Genomic DNA, 13,950 nt, shown 5'->3' on the forward strand with positions numbered 1-13,950 from the left:
TATAGGTGTGCACCCTCACACTTAGCAGTCTACAGATTTTAATCACAAATTTGAGCTATAAAAGACATAAGCTGGACATTGGTGACTTATGCCTATAATCTTAGCTACTTGAGAGGCTGAGATGGGGAAGACTGCAGTTCGAGGTCATCCCAGGCATGAGACACGCATCTCCAAAAAACTTAACCAGAGCAAAATGGACTCAAGTATGGGTCAACTGGTAGAACAACTGCTTTGCAAGTGCAAAGCTCTGAGTTCAGACGCCAGACCTACCCCCAAAAAAAGGATACATAAACTATCAGATGAGATTTAATTCTTTCCTAAACAGATGTGACTGAATGAGAAACAACTCTTTTGAGAGGAAACACTTTTTATTGTAACAAGTAGTCTTATCAAAGTCTCAAGTCTAGGAAGCTGATTCAAGGATATAGGAAGCTTACATTCAAGGCTGAACATGAAGACCTTCTTTTAGTCAGGGGTCACTATTTCTAATCCTGTGTTTACGTAGATAAAATGGATTATTTGCCTAATTTAGCCCTCTTTAAACCGCAAGTTTCTAAGAAGCAATCTACCCTGAAATCCCAGCACTTAGGAAGCTGAGGCAGGAAGATTTTGAGTTTGAGACCAGCCAAGGCTACATAGCAAGTTTCGAGATCCTGGAATTTGAGACGTTGGTCTCAAAACAAAAAAACCCAGCAACCAATTGCAATTTTAGTATCTAGCTTTTAAAACCATAGGCATACAATGTTATATTTTTTTAGAGGAACAGATCCTAGAACAGTTATCTAGCTTTTCTAAAATGCAAATTTCCTTGGTCCCCAACTCCAGATCTACTGAACCAAAACCTGGGATCTGGGGATGCTGAAGCAATAGGATTACAAGTTGTAGGCCAACCTGGACTACATGGGGAGACTCTTCAAAGAAAATAAAAATCACGGTCTGGGCATGGTGGTACATGCCTGCAATCCAAGCCAGCAGGAGTCATATATAGGAGGATTGAAATCTGAGGTTGGCCCCAGGCTTTTAAAAACTTGAAACCCTATCCAAAAAATAACTAAAGCAGAAAGGGCAATGGGCATGGCTCAGGGAATAGAACAACTGTCTAGCAAGTGAAAGGCTCTTATTTATATTCAAACCCCAGAACCAGGAAAAAAAAAATTAGAATCTTTATTTTGAAATAAGGTCCCCTGTAATTCTGATTACATCAGTCAGCTTATAAGTTGTTGGTTTAGGGCATGCTCTGTCATAACATCACTACAATAACCTTAGTTGGCAAGGATGTTTTGTTTTTGTGGTTATTTTTAACAATGACTCAAAATCCAAAGATGCCAGAGGGAACAAGGGTTTCTCCTCTCCTCTATTCCCAGTCACGGATTTACCCTTCCTGAGCACCAGTATTACCCACAGCTTATCTGTCCTTCATAAACCTTTATACATACACAAGCAAATAATTTCTAATCAAAAAGGACAACAGCGAATGAAACATCTGAAGCCAACGTACAGAAGGTGTATCTTGGAGATCTTTTCCTATCGGTATACAGAACATCTTTTGGGGGTTGTTTTTTTTGTCTTTGTTTGAGACAGGGTATCAATAGGTAGCTTAGACTACTCTTAAACTCCTACTCCTCCTACCTCCAAAGTGCTGGGATTACAGGCAGCTTTGTGGGTGAATCATACTTGATAACGCAGTCGCTATCGTAAACAGCAATGTGTATGCTATCTCCAACCTTTGCAGCAATACATGATGTTGTAACACACATCATTTGTTTTCCTGGAGAATAAATTCCTAGCCACAGATATGCTAGGTCACAGGATATTGGTATCTTAATTTGAAACATATTGCCAAATAATCCTCTTTAGAGGTTGTAATAATTTTTACTCCTAAAAAAAATTGTTACTCCTGCTTATAATGTGAAAAAGTGTAACTTATACACTGCACTGAACACGAATAATGCCAATGGTTTATTTTCTAGATGCTTGCTCACGTAACAGCATTCTAAAGGCCTCCTATACCACAAAAATGTGCATAATTTTACAATTCCTACAGAAGATTTCAGACTATTTAAAGCCAAGGAAAGGGGAGCTGAGAAAAAGAAGAAGCTGAGGCTAAGGCAATTCTTGCCATTTTTAGCTGACATGCATGCAACATGAAGCATTTTTCCCTACTTCAGCATGAAAAACCTAGAACTTTGCACTTACATGTGAAAATTAACCAATTATGCTGTTTATTTTATATTAACCATAAAAGCTCTATAAGGCTGAGGATGCAGTTAAGTGGTAGCGTGCTTGCCTAGCATGGGTGAAGTCTTGGGTTTGATCCCTAGCACCTCCCCTCTCTTCCCCCAAAAAGAAAAATTCTACAAGTGTTCAGATTTGAGAGTCCTACACGAGAGCTTTACTAAACAAAGGCAGAGTATGGAAAGGAACTTACTCTCTAACTAAGAAACAAGAATCTCACACTCAGAACACACTGAAGAGAATGAGCAGGAACACAACTGGAATGTTTTATCTCCTTTATAATACACGAAGAGTACAGAGGGGAGAAAAAGGGAACACGCTTTTAACTAAAAGAGCTGACAAATTTTATTTTCACATTTCACAATACAAATGAAAACTGTTGCTTTTTTTGTCCCACTTCTCCCCTCCAAAACTATTCTCTTGATAAGAACGGGGAGCAAGTCTTGCCTGTCATGCTGTTGGAAAACACCCAGAGTCACAGCACCATGATCTCCTGGTGAAGTAGAACAAGTAATATAAAACTGACAGAAAGAGGCCTCCCCTCTATCTTTATCTATCTGGTCGGGTCATTCCTGGTCGAGTGGGCACCATCATGGGACGAGCTGGAGGTCTCATCATTGGAGGCCCAGGCATCATTGGCATGTGGCCTCCCATGGGTGGCCTCATTCCAGGAGCTGCAGGACAAAACAAAGAAAAGGGTATAAAGAAAGTGAGAAAATAGCATTTATGAGAGACCTCAATGGTACTTCAGTTAAAATTTAAAAAGAAACCCCCCCTCCCTGCAAAACGCTGGAAAAAAAGACATACTTGACAAAGAAATGCAACAAATTCATCACATTTGTAAATTACTTAAGACATTCTCAAACAAAAAACAAAAAGGTCAACACAAGAACCACGTGGGAGTCATGATCTAATGATGGTAAGGGGGGAAACTATAAATAGACTGCTATTCAGAAGTCACCAGGGACACTCATAGTTCCCTAAACTGGCTTTTTTTCTCACTCAGAGAAATTTATAACTAAGTCACATGTTACTCAGTCAGCTCTTTTAACCAGCTGTATCACCATATAACCAGGAGCTAGTTCATGAATGTACACAGGCACAGAGGACAATCTTACCACTAAGCGTTTGTTCGGAGCTGTAGGAAAGGTGAGCAGGAGGCCCATGCTGAGAACCTGTTAGTAACCATACTTAGCTCAAGTCAAGAAGAAGAATAGGCAATAATGTGATTTATAACAAGTAGCAAACACACAATTTTATTTTTTCTAATGCAATTTAGAAATTATTAATTAATTTTAAGTGTCCCATCAATAAGTCAGCCAAATAAATGAGCCAGGAAGCAAGACGGCAAGCAAAGGGGAATAACACAGGCAGAATCAATGGAATTGATAATGTTCCACTTGCTCAGCTGGGTGATCGGTTCCTGGATATTCATTTTATTATTATGCCTCATAATTTTCATGTTACATAAATTCTTTATAAATACAAACATTTACATTTATTTATTTATGGGATCTTTGTTTTTTTAAGAGAGGGTCTCGCTAGCCCAGGGTGGCCTTGAACTCACAGTCCTTGTGCCTCAACCTCGTAAGTGTTAGCATTACAGGTCTGAACCACCATGCCCAGCTTATTTTTTAACTAAATAGTTGTGATTAAAGGTTTGCAGTATATATGGTTCAGGAGAAAACCATATTCAAAGCTGAATACGGAGCTAGGCAGAGTGCTGTCTGCATACACTATGGCACTTGGCCAGAGGTTCCCGAGTACAAGGGCAGCCTAGACTTCTTAGTGAGACCCTGACTCTAAAACAATATTAAATATAGACTTATCACAAAAACTAAAGCACAGGTATAAGCAAAGACACAAATCCAACAGGTACAGAACTTTTTAAAGATCAATTTCAGCAGGAATATAAAATAATACCAAGCTTCTAAACTGCACAGAAAGGTCCATGCTTAACATAACATGTATTCAAGTATTTCTTACAGGAAACTGATCCAGATCAAAGGTTAAAACTGGGCATCTGTAACAACTTGTTCTACTCAAATACTTATTAACACAAACTCCATAATCTTATTTTCTCCTGGGTTTTAGAAAAAAAAGAAAGAAAAAGAAGCAAGAGAACTGGGAACACAGGTTTGCATTCTTAAATGTCAACCACAGGCTGAAACTGAGTTTTAGAATCCTTACTTACTTTTTCCTTCGTTTTTTTTTTGGTTGGTTGGTTGGTTGTTTTTGGTGGTACCTGGGTTTCAAGGCAGGACCTTGTACTTGAAAGGCAAGCGCTCTACCACTTGAGTCACACCCCCAGCCCTTTTAGCTTCAGCTATTTTTCAAATAGGGTTTTCTCACATTTATGTCTAGGCCACCCTAGCCTGGACCTCAGTCCTCCTATTTATACTTCCCAAATAGTGGGATGACAGGCGCATGTCACCATGCCCAGCTTTTATTGGCTGAGATGGGATCCAATGAACCATTTCCCAGCTAGCCTTGAAGAATAACCCTCTGGCTGGCTGCCTCCTAAGTAGCTAGGACTGCAGACATGAACCTATGCACCCAGGACTCTCTTACTCTTTTTTTTTTTTTTTTTTTTTTTTTTTTTCATGGTGCTGAGGAACAAACTCAGGGCTGAAAGCACTCTTCCACTGAGCTAAATCCCCAACCCGACTCTCACTCTTTTTAAAGAACAGGGTCTTGCCATGTTATCCGAACTTGCCTTGAATTCCTAGGATGACACAATCCTCCTGCCTCAGTCTCCCAAGTAGTCTCACATGCCACCATGCCTAGCTAGAGGCCTTCTTAGATGGGTCACCGATTCCCCAGTTTGCCACATTCCTAACCTCTCAAGGTATTTAAATTTGTGATCCTGACTTGAGAATGCTAAAGCCACCTAAATTACTTTATGCTTTGGGTTCATAAGCCAATAAACCAGGAATTCTATCTATATACTCCCATCCTTCTAAATGATACCCACAGCAGGCATTCTAAATACTTCTGACTAGAAAGTTACTCTTAATACCTTCACACCTTGTTTTCCCAGTTAAATTGTGGGCATAAGTTTTGCCTGTTCCCAAACCTAGTTTTATGTCAGTCATATTTACTACCCTAATTACATAACTTAACTATTCTGCAAGCCAATAAAAAGTGTAAAAAAAAGAATTGTTCCTATGAAAAGTCACCTGACATAGGTTAGGAAGACTTAGGCAAACCATCCCCCCAAAATGCTCGGAAATTTGGTAGGCAAAACAACCATAAAAGATTGGAACAAGACAGGGAATGTAGCTCAGTGACACAGCACTTACCTAATATTCATGAGGCTCAGCACCGCAAAAAAAGAAAAAAAAAAGAAAAAAAAGACGAACTAATTTGCATCACAAGATTTCTAACCACTTCAAAGAAAATGAAGCTAAAGATGGTAGAGGATGCATGATTATGGCTACAGGCACTGGTTTAGGCAAGAAATATATGGTGCTCCAATCAGTAGACTATCTCAAAGCAAAAGTCCTGTCCATGTATCAAAAAGATGTGCAAAATAATGTTCATTTATATTTACATTTCTAAAAATGGGGGTGGGAGAGCACTTGCCTAGCATGGGCTTGGGTGTGATCCCCTGCACTGCCAAAATAATAATAATAATAATTTATTTGTCGTCATTGTCATTGTAAAAAGAACATGTGCGAAGCTCAGTGGTGAAGCAGGTGCTTAGGTGTGCACGAGGCCCTGGCTCCAAAACCCCAGTTCCAAAAAAAAATTTTTTGTTTTTGGCAGCACTGGAGTTTGAACTCAGGGCTTATGCTTGCTAGGCAGGCACTCTTACTGCTTGAGCCACTCGGCCAGCCCCCCAAAAAATTTTAATTAAATTGAAAAGAAAAGAAAATATTGACATATATATGTATTTTTTTTTCTTGTTCCCTAAATAAAAAACTAAATACCAGGCCTAACTCCTTTTTAGCATACTAACTGGGCCTAGTTAACTTGTATGATTAAATATGCAACAGGAGGCAGCTCTGTGGCAAATCAAAGTTAATAAAGCATATACTCTTCCCTCTACTCCCCCCAAAATGGACAAACTTATCTACCCTTCTCTTCACCTTAAGTGACCCAAAGTCACCATGAGGCAAGAAAACAGGAGGGAGAAATAAGAAACACAAAGGCAACCGCATCCTACTTTCAATAGCAAAAGACCATCGATACCATCCGATTATACTGATAAACCAAGTATTTTTTTCTTTATCACTAAAGGTTGTCAAATTTAATTTGTTACATTACTTCTAATAACATATTTAGACAGCTAATTAAGATTTCCACTTAACTGGAGAACAGTCACAATGGTGCACACCAAAAGGAAAGGCATTTCAACTTACCAGGTCCCACTGGCATCATCCCAGGAGGAGGAGGACCCATCATTGGCATCATGGGAGGGCCGCCCATGTGGGGTGCTGGCATCATACCTGGGCGAGGAGGACCCGCTAAGATAAAGAATGGAGCTCGCAGTTAAACTATTCTTGTATGTTGACAGTTTCTGTCCTTAATGAAACTAAGAGTGAATTGGTTCAAATTCTGAAATGACAGACTTCTTATGGCTTGTTTTTAAAATGGTAAAACTACAAAAATCACATGCCATAAAATTCTAATTACTTTGTGACGAAAAGGCAAGAATAAGCTTGGCTAGAGAGAAATAGAAAATGAAGTTAAGTTTCCATGTGCATGCTGATGCACACCTGTAATCTCAGCAACTTGGGAGGCTGAGGAAGGAATATTGTGATTTTAGGCTAGCCTGGACTGCATAATTTAACACTGTTTCAAAATAAATAAATAAATCCAAGTAGCTAGGCACTGGCGGCTCACACCTGTAATCCTAGCTACTCAGGAGGCAGAGTTAAGGAGGATCCCGGCTTGGGCAAATAGTTTGAGAAACCCTATCTTGAAAAACCCATCATAAAAAAGGGCTGGCAGAGTTGCTCAAGGTGTAGGCCCTGAGTTCAAGCCCCAGGACTGGAAAAAAAAAAAATAAATTTACTTCTATACTACAACTAAAGTTGTTTTTATTCTTTCATTTTTTTGGGGGGGTGAAGGAGTGGGGGGTTGTACTCAGGTTTTGAACTCCAGGCCTTGTGCTTACTAGGCAAGCACTTTACCACTTGTGTCACACACCATGCCCACTGAAGTTGTTTTCTTTTACTAGCTACATATTCACTCAACAAGCATTTGAAAGTCAACTGTGAGATTAACTTACGGAGACTGGGAGGAGGTGGGATCATTGCCCCTGCAGGAGGAGGAGCAGAGAATGGAGTTGGAGGTATCTTCCCTTGTTGAAATGCAGCCGCTTTGAAAATAGGGTGAAAAAAGAAAAAAGCAATGAATAAGAATTCAACCACACTGACTAAAATAACCACTTTCTTTTAAATCATTAATGGTCACAATTACTTCACTCTAGCAAGCAATCCAGTTACTACATCATGGCACTAATTTTTTAAACCACTTTTAGGTATTCACCTGCAAAAAGTGCAATTAATTGTCTTACTAATTTAGGTTTTGAAAGTTTTTCTAAAATTTATGCATTTAATAGGTGCTTTTAAACCATTTTTACTTAATATATAATATGGCCAAAACAACTATGAGACAAGGCACGGTAAAGCATGCCTAATCCCAGCACTGGAGGCTGAGGCAGGATCACTTGAGCTCAGGAGTTTGAGACCAGTGTGGGCAACACAGTTAAGACCTATCTTAAACACAAACAAACAAACATACAAACATATAATCAACTTTCAGACCATGTGAAGCAAAGTAAAAACAACAAAACAAGATCATTTAAAATCGGATCCCAGTGCCTCAGGCCTGTAATCCTAGCTACTAAAGAGGCAGAGATCAGGAGGATCACAGAACCCTGGCAAATAGTTCTTGAGACTCCATCTTGAAAAACCCTTCACAAAAATAGGGCTGGTGGAGTGGCTCAAGGTGAAGGCTCAGAGATCAAGCCACAGTACCACAAAAATAATAATAAATTTTTAAAAATTTACTTATTCTAAATTCTTTTGCAACATATGAAAAACAACCAGAAGATACAAGTAGTGGCACACACCTGTAATCTCAGCACTCAGTAGGCTGAGAATCACAAGTTCAACACCAGCCTAGGCTACAAAGTGAGATCCTGTCTCAAAAAACAAAACAAACCAGGCAATGGTGGCTCACAACTGTAATCCTAGCTACTCAGGAGGCAGAAGCATGAGGATCATGGTTCAAAGCCAGCCCAGGCAAATAGTTCACAAGACCCTATCCTGAAAAAAAAAACCACTAAAAAAAAAAGTGTTAGTGGAGTAAGGTATAGGTCCTGAGTTCAAACCCCAGTATCGCAAAAAAAAAAAAAAAAAAAAAAAAGACTGGAGGTATGGCTCAAACTACAGTTCAAGCAGAGTATCTGCTTCACAAGTGTGAAGTCTCAATGAAAACCCCAGTACCAAGCCAGGTGCTGGTGGCTCACACCTGTAATCCTAGGTACTCAAGAGGCAGAGATCAGGAGGATCTCGGTCAGAAGCCACCCTGTGCAAATAGTTCGCAAGAACCTATCTCAAGAAAACCCATCACAAAAAAGGGCTGTTGGCTCAAGGTGTAGGCCCTTGGTTCAAACCCCAGTACCGCAAAAAAAAAAAACAAGCCACCGAGTACCTGCCCACCCCTCCAAAAAAAAAAAAAAAACCACCTAAAGAGAATATATTGCTAATCTTTTAATGCCAAGAAATTTCTAACATCTTAACATCCATTAGGGGCAATTTGGCATGCACGACACCCCCATACCAGGAGACAATTTTAACAGTAGTTCAAACTGGAGACTGTTGCTTAACATCTAACAATGCACAGGGCAGACCACCACAACAAAGAATTATAAGGTCCTAAATGTCAATACTGCTAAGGGTTTGAGAACTTGGTATAAACTGTTGAAGCTGAGTGATAGGAAATTTGGGGGTGGGGAAGATGTACAGGAGGTCCATTTATTAAAATTATCTTTATACTTTAAAGTAAAAATGCAACATCTTCTGTAAGGACCTTGAACCCAACTAGCCAGAACACAAAATGTTCCTATTTAAGAAAAAAACAAAAACAAAAAAACACCATGTACAAGGGTCCAAAATAGACTATTTTACCATATAAGTTAGTTTCTAAGAGTTGATTATTCTATGTCTAATGTTCTATCCCATTAATTATAATAATAATTAATATTGTGTTCCTATATTCCTGGGAAACCAATAACCTTCCACTTCTTTCATTCAACAAGAACAAATGTCCCTATTTATCATTGAAAATGAGTTTGCTTCTGTGAAAAACAACAAAGGAGACAGGGACGATAAAGAATGGGACCATTCTATCACATGAGACCAGAGAATGAAACATACTTGTTTTGTCAATCAGGCTCTGAGCCTGCTCTTCCATCCATTTCTGATAGTAGTCTTTCACATTCTCTTTGTGTTTCCTACCACTGCAGTGTGTCTTTCTCACAGATGGCTATGAAACAAAAAAGTCAAATCAGACACAAATTTCCAGAAGTTTATGAAGCTTTACCTTTACAGGGGTATCTTGACTAGCTTTAGCTACATGCTAACGCATCATTTATAAAGATAGACACGGGGGAGAAATTACCCAAACAATGTATGCACATGTGAATAAATGAATTTAAAAAAACCCAAAAAACGCCATATTTAACCAAAAAATAATAATAATAAATAAAGACAAACAGACAGACATATATATAAAAACATTATCCTGCAATATATTATGGTTCATGAGCAGGCCAACTGTTTTTTTGTTGTTGTTGTTGTTGTTAAAGAAGTACTGGAATATCTCTTTTTCCCCCAGTTCTGGGGATGGAACCCAGGGCCTCCCACATTCTAGACACGTGCTCTACCCTGGGCTACACACTCAGCCCCACCAAACGTATTTACTCACTTATCTATTCTCTATGGCTTTTCTACGATGGTAGAATTGAGAGATTACAGCAAAGTGTGTGACCACAAACCTACAATAACTATAATCTGGCATTTAAGAAAAAAACCACACTGCCATTTCTTGCTGCTTCTTAGGTTATCCCATGGCAAAATAATACAGCTTACATGCATTTAATATTATTATGAGAGCCAGTAGCCAGTGGCTCACACCTATAATCTTAGCTACTCAGGAGGCAGATATCAGGAGGATTGCCATTCGAAGCCAACCCTGGCAAATAGTTCAAGACCCTATCTCGAAAAAACCATTTACGAAAAAGGGTTGGTGGAATGGCTCAAGGTGTAGGCTCTGAGTTCAAGCCCCAGTATTACCCCCCCCCCAAAATATTATGAGAATACATTATTTCAAATGACTAAGTCTGGAGTACAGATTATATAAATATTACCTACAGACTTTTGTCTCTAGTTCACTAGTTCTTTTGTCCTTAACAGCTTTATTCAAATATAATTGACATGTTATAAACCCCCAAAAAATGTTAATAAAAACATTATGTGCATAGTAGAATGGAATACTACTTAGAACAAATCACTATTACCTGCAACATGCATGATTCTAATAAATATTATACTGAGCTGGGTGCAGGTGGCTCACACTTGCAATCCTACCTACTTGGGAGGCTGAGATCAAGAGGATCATGGTTCAAACCAGTCCAGGCAAATAGTTACAAGACCCCATCCCTGAATAACAAAATGAAGTGGAGGTGTGGCACAAGCAGTAGAGCACCTGCTTTGCAACCATGAAGCCCTGGGTTCAAACCCCAGTCCCACCAAAATAGAAAAAAAAAAAAAAGAAAACATTATATTGAGCAAGTCAGACACATATAGAGTATACATTGCAAATCCCTTTCATAAAAAGTTTTCAAACCAGTAACACTAATTTTTGTTTTTGCTGTTTTTATTTTACTTTTTTGTGACTGGGGATTTAACCCAGGGCCTTGTGCAAGCTAGCCAGGCACTCTATCACCAAGCTGCATCCCCAACCCTAGAGTCAAATAAAGTGACAACATAAAAATCATTAACTACGTTCTTCCAGGTGATCAAGAGTTCTGATTTGGGGGGCTGGTGATGTGGCTCAAGTGGCAAAGTACCTGCAGAGCAGTGATCAAACTCCATACCCCAAATTTTATTTTTGTGTGTGGGGGGCGGTGAAGGATGATACTGGGGTTTGAACTCAGGGCATACAGCTTAAGCCACTCCACCAGTTCTTTTTTGTAATAGGGTTTTTTGAGATAGATCTCATGAACTATTTTCCCTGGGCTGGCCTTAAACCACAATCTTCCTGATCTCTGCCTCCTGAGTAGCTGGGATTACAGGAATCAGCCACCAGCACCCAGCTAGGAAATTACTTTTTTTTATTGTACTGATGTTTACACTAATGAAGCCAAACTGGTAGCTTACAATTAATTGAGGCAGTGATTACTGTATTTTTCAACCTCCTATACAGAGGAATAAGTCAGTTTCACTAAAAACATCCTTAATGAAACATGAATTATTAATATTTTATTAAATCTCAACCCTTCTAGTTCATATTGTTTATTTTTCTGGGTGACAAAATGGAAAGATGTACAAAGCAGGCATGCAATTGTTATAGTTGTGAGCTCTACCAGCTGCCTCTTTGCCAGAACACATTTATTTATTTATATATTTTTGCAGTACTGGGGTTTGAACTCAGAGCCTTCACCTTGAGCCATTTAACCAGACGTTTTGTGTGATTGGTTTTTTTCGAGATAGGGTATGATGAACTATTTGCCTAGGCCGACTTTGATCCGCCATCCTCCTGATCAGTGCCTCCGGATTACAGGCGCAGGCACCATTTTTATTTATAACTTTCAAAATGAATGAAGTGGCTGGGGGTTACACACACACACGCAGGCACCATTTTTATTTATAACTTTCAAAATGAATAAAGTGGCTGGGGGTTACACACACACACACACACAGAAAGCCTGTTACCTCAAGGAAAGAAATTGATAGTATCTGTTTTCAATGATAAAATTTGAGCTTTCAAGCCAGGAGCCAGGAGCTCATACCTATAATCCTAGTCACTTGAGAGGCTGAGATCAGGAGGATTGTGGTTCCAGGCCAACAGAGGCAAATAGTTCCTGAGATTCCATCTCCAAAATAATCAGAGCAAAATGAACTGGAAGTGTGCTTTAAGCATTATAGCACCCACTTTGTAAGAGCAAACCCGAGTTCAAACCCCAGACCCACAAAAAAAAAAAAGGCTTTTGAGCAAAAATTAGAATTTCAGAAAATCTTTTCTGCTACCATAGCTTTGCAGCTTCCCAACACTTAAAAGTCAGTTCTGACTAGATTTTTACTTTAATGAGCGTGACTTTTTAATAGCAAAAGTGTCCACACTTGAGAATCCGCATAGCTCACTGAACAAGCATTTTCCAAATGACCAATATATATTACAAAATCATGCATAGTAAAAGATCCACTTAAGGTACAAGACACATCAGTGATTTCTGCTTTTGTTTTTTTCAGACAGGGTCTCACTAGACGGCCCAGGCTAGCCTCCAACCTTTGTTCCTCCTGCCTTAGCCTTGTGGGTGCTGGGATTACAGTTTTTTTCACCTTCAAACTTGCTAAGGTAAAAAAAAAGAACAAGAAAAAAAGGAAAAAAAAAAAAACACTTGCTAAGGTTTTACTATTCTGGGTGAAAGCACTGTCTGCTGCAAATGTCCTAATTATGAAGACAGTTAAGGAACGATGGAAAAATAAATGCTTCAACTACATTCTCTAAACAGAAGATCTTAAATTTCAGCAGGTTGAAAAGCACAAACTTGCACCTTAAAAAAATTTTTACTATTACATGTAAGACTTCTTAAAACTATGACAAGATATGCTACTTACGGAGTCATGGGTGAGGTATGTGTCGCAGTAGTCACAATAAAACCTGAAAAGAGGTGGAAGAGAGACAAAGATGTCACCTAGTTAATAGCTGTTCATCTACGGAAGCGCTTTTCTTTGACTGTTAAAAAAAAAAGAAGAAGGAAAAAAAACCACGAACTACTCCCTATTCCAAAGCTTCAAACACAGCGTTCCGCCAAAAACAAGGCTTTTTCTGCTGCCTTAAGCGGGAGCAACCTCCACACTCAGAAGGCTGTCTAGAACCCCCCTCTACAACCCTCCTCCTCCCCCGTATCCTCGCCTTTCCCCAGAGGGTTCAAGAACCAGAGTCCGCCCTCCGTTCGCTTCATGGGGCTCCAAGTAACCACCATCTGCCCTTCAGATTTTAAGCCCCCACTCACTTGGGCATGTTGCTCTGCAGGCCGTTGCGCTCCGTTCCGCGCCACCCGGAAGTGGCGTACACAGGAAGCGCCGGCGCCGTGGACTACGAAACAAGTGCGACCACTTTAGAAGCCCTAGATGTCAATAGCCCGGCGGGGGCGGGACTATTCCTGCTCTTCCCCTCACCTACGGAAGGGCGGGAAGGGGAAGGCTATGGGTCCCTATGAGGTTCAATCCACACCCGCTTCGTCTTGATTCTTTATGCTATCCAAAGCGCGTTAGGCATTCTTTCCACAAATATCAATGGATCCCTGCTTTTTACCGGCACTGCTACAAATGCTGAGAAAACAGACAAAATCCTGTCCTCATAAATAATTCACTAGAAGTAAAATAAAACATAAAAGCAATGTGTAGTAGCTTAGCTGGAAGTGCTATGGGAAGAAAATGAAACAGAAGAGGGTAGCTGAACTTTAAAGAAGAC

At 39.6% G+C, this 13,950-nt stretch overlaps 1 protein-coding gene across 4 annotated transcripts; it reads right to left on the reverse strand.

The window, feature by feature from the left end:
• Positions 1-2,496: 2,496 nt before the first annotated feature.
• On the reverse strand, positions 2,497-13,643 carry Snrpc (small nuclear ribonucleoprotein polypeptide C). 4 transcript variants are annotated; one of them, XM_074082389.1, is made up of 7 exons: positions 13,490-13,643; positions 13,092-13,134; positions 9,627-9,735; positions 7,472-7,561; positions 6,600-6,686; positions 3,354-3,410; positions 2,497-2,909 (listed from the first exon to the last, which is right to left on the reverse strand). In XM_074082389.1, exons 1-7 carry the CDS (start codon positions 13,495-13,497, stop codon positions 2,785-2,787), a joined length of 519 nt encoding a protein of 172 aa, XP_073938490.1. In that variant the 5' UTR covers positions 13,498-13,643; the 3' UTR covers positions 2,497-2,784. The 4 variants fall into 4 exon arrangements, with proteins under 4 accessions (XP_073938490.1, XP_073938489.1, XP_073938491.1 ...); XM_074082388.1 differs by having other exon boundaries at positions 6,600-6,704; positions 13,490-13,641; XM_074082390.1 differs by lacking the exon at positions 3,354-3,410 and having other exon boundaries at positions 13,490-13,641.
• Between the last annotated feature and the right edge of the window lie 307 nt (positions 13,644-13,950).

The sequence above is a fragment of the Castor canadensis genome, chromosome 8 (genome assembly GCF_047511655.1).
Source record: "Castor canadensis chromosome 8, mCasCan1.hap1v2, whole genome shotgun sequence".
NCBI classification, from domain to species: domain Eukaryota; kingdom Metazoa; phylum Chordata; class Mammalia; order Rodentia; family Castoridae; genus Castor; species Castor canadensis.

What these genes read in the sequence shown, in the direction of transcription:
- Snrpc (XM_074082388.1), bottom strand. An exon ending in CCCACCTCCTCCCAGTCTCC is followed by an intron (nt 6,705 to 7,471) that starts GTAAGTTAATCT and finishes TCTTTATCTTAG; the next exon opens with CGGGTCCTCCTCGCCCAGGT. An exon ending in CTCCGAACAAACGCTTAGTG is followed by an intron (nt 2,910 to 3,353) that starts GTAAGATTGTCC and finishes TTTGTCCTGCAG; the next exon opens with CTCCTGGAATGAGGCCACCC.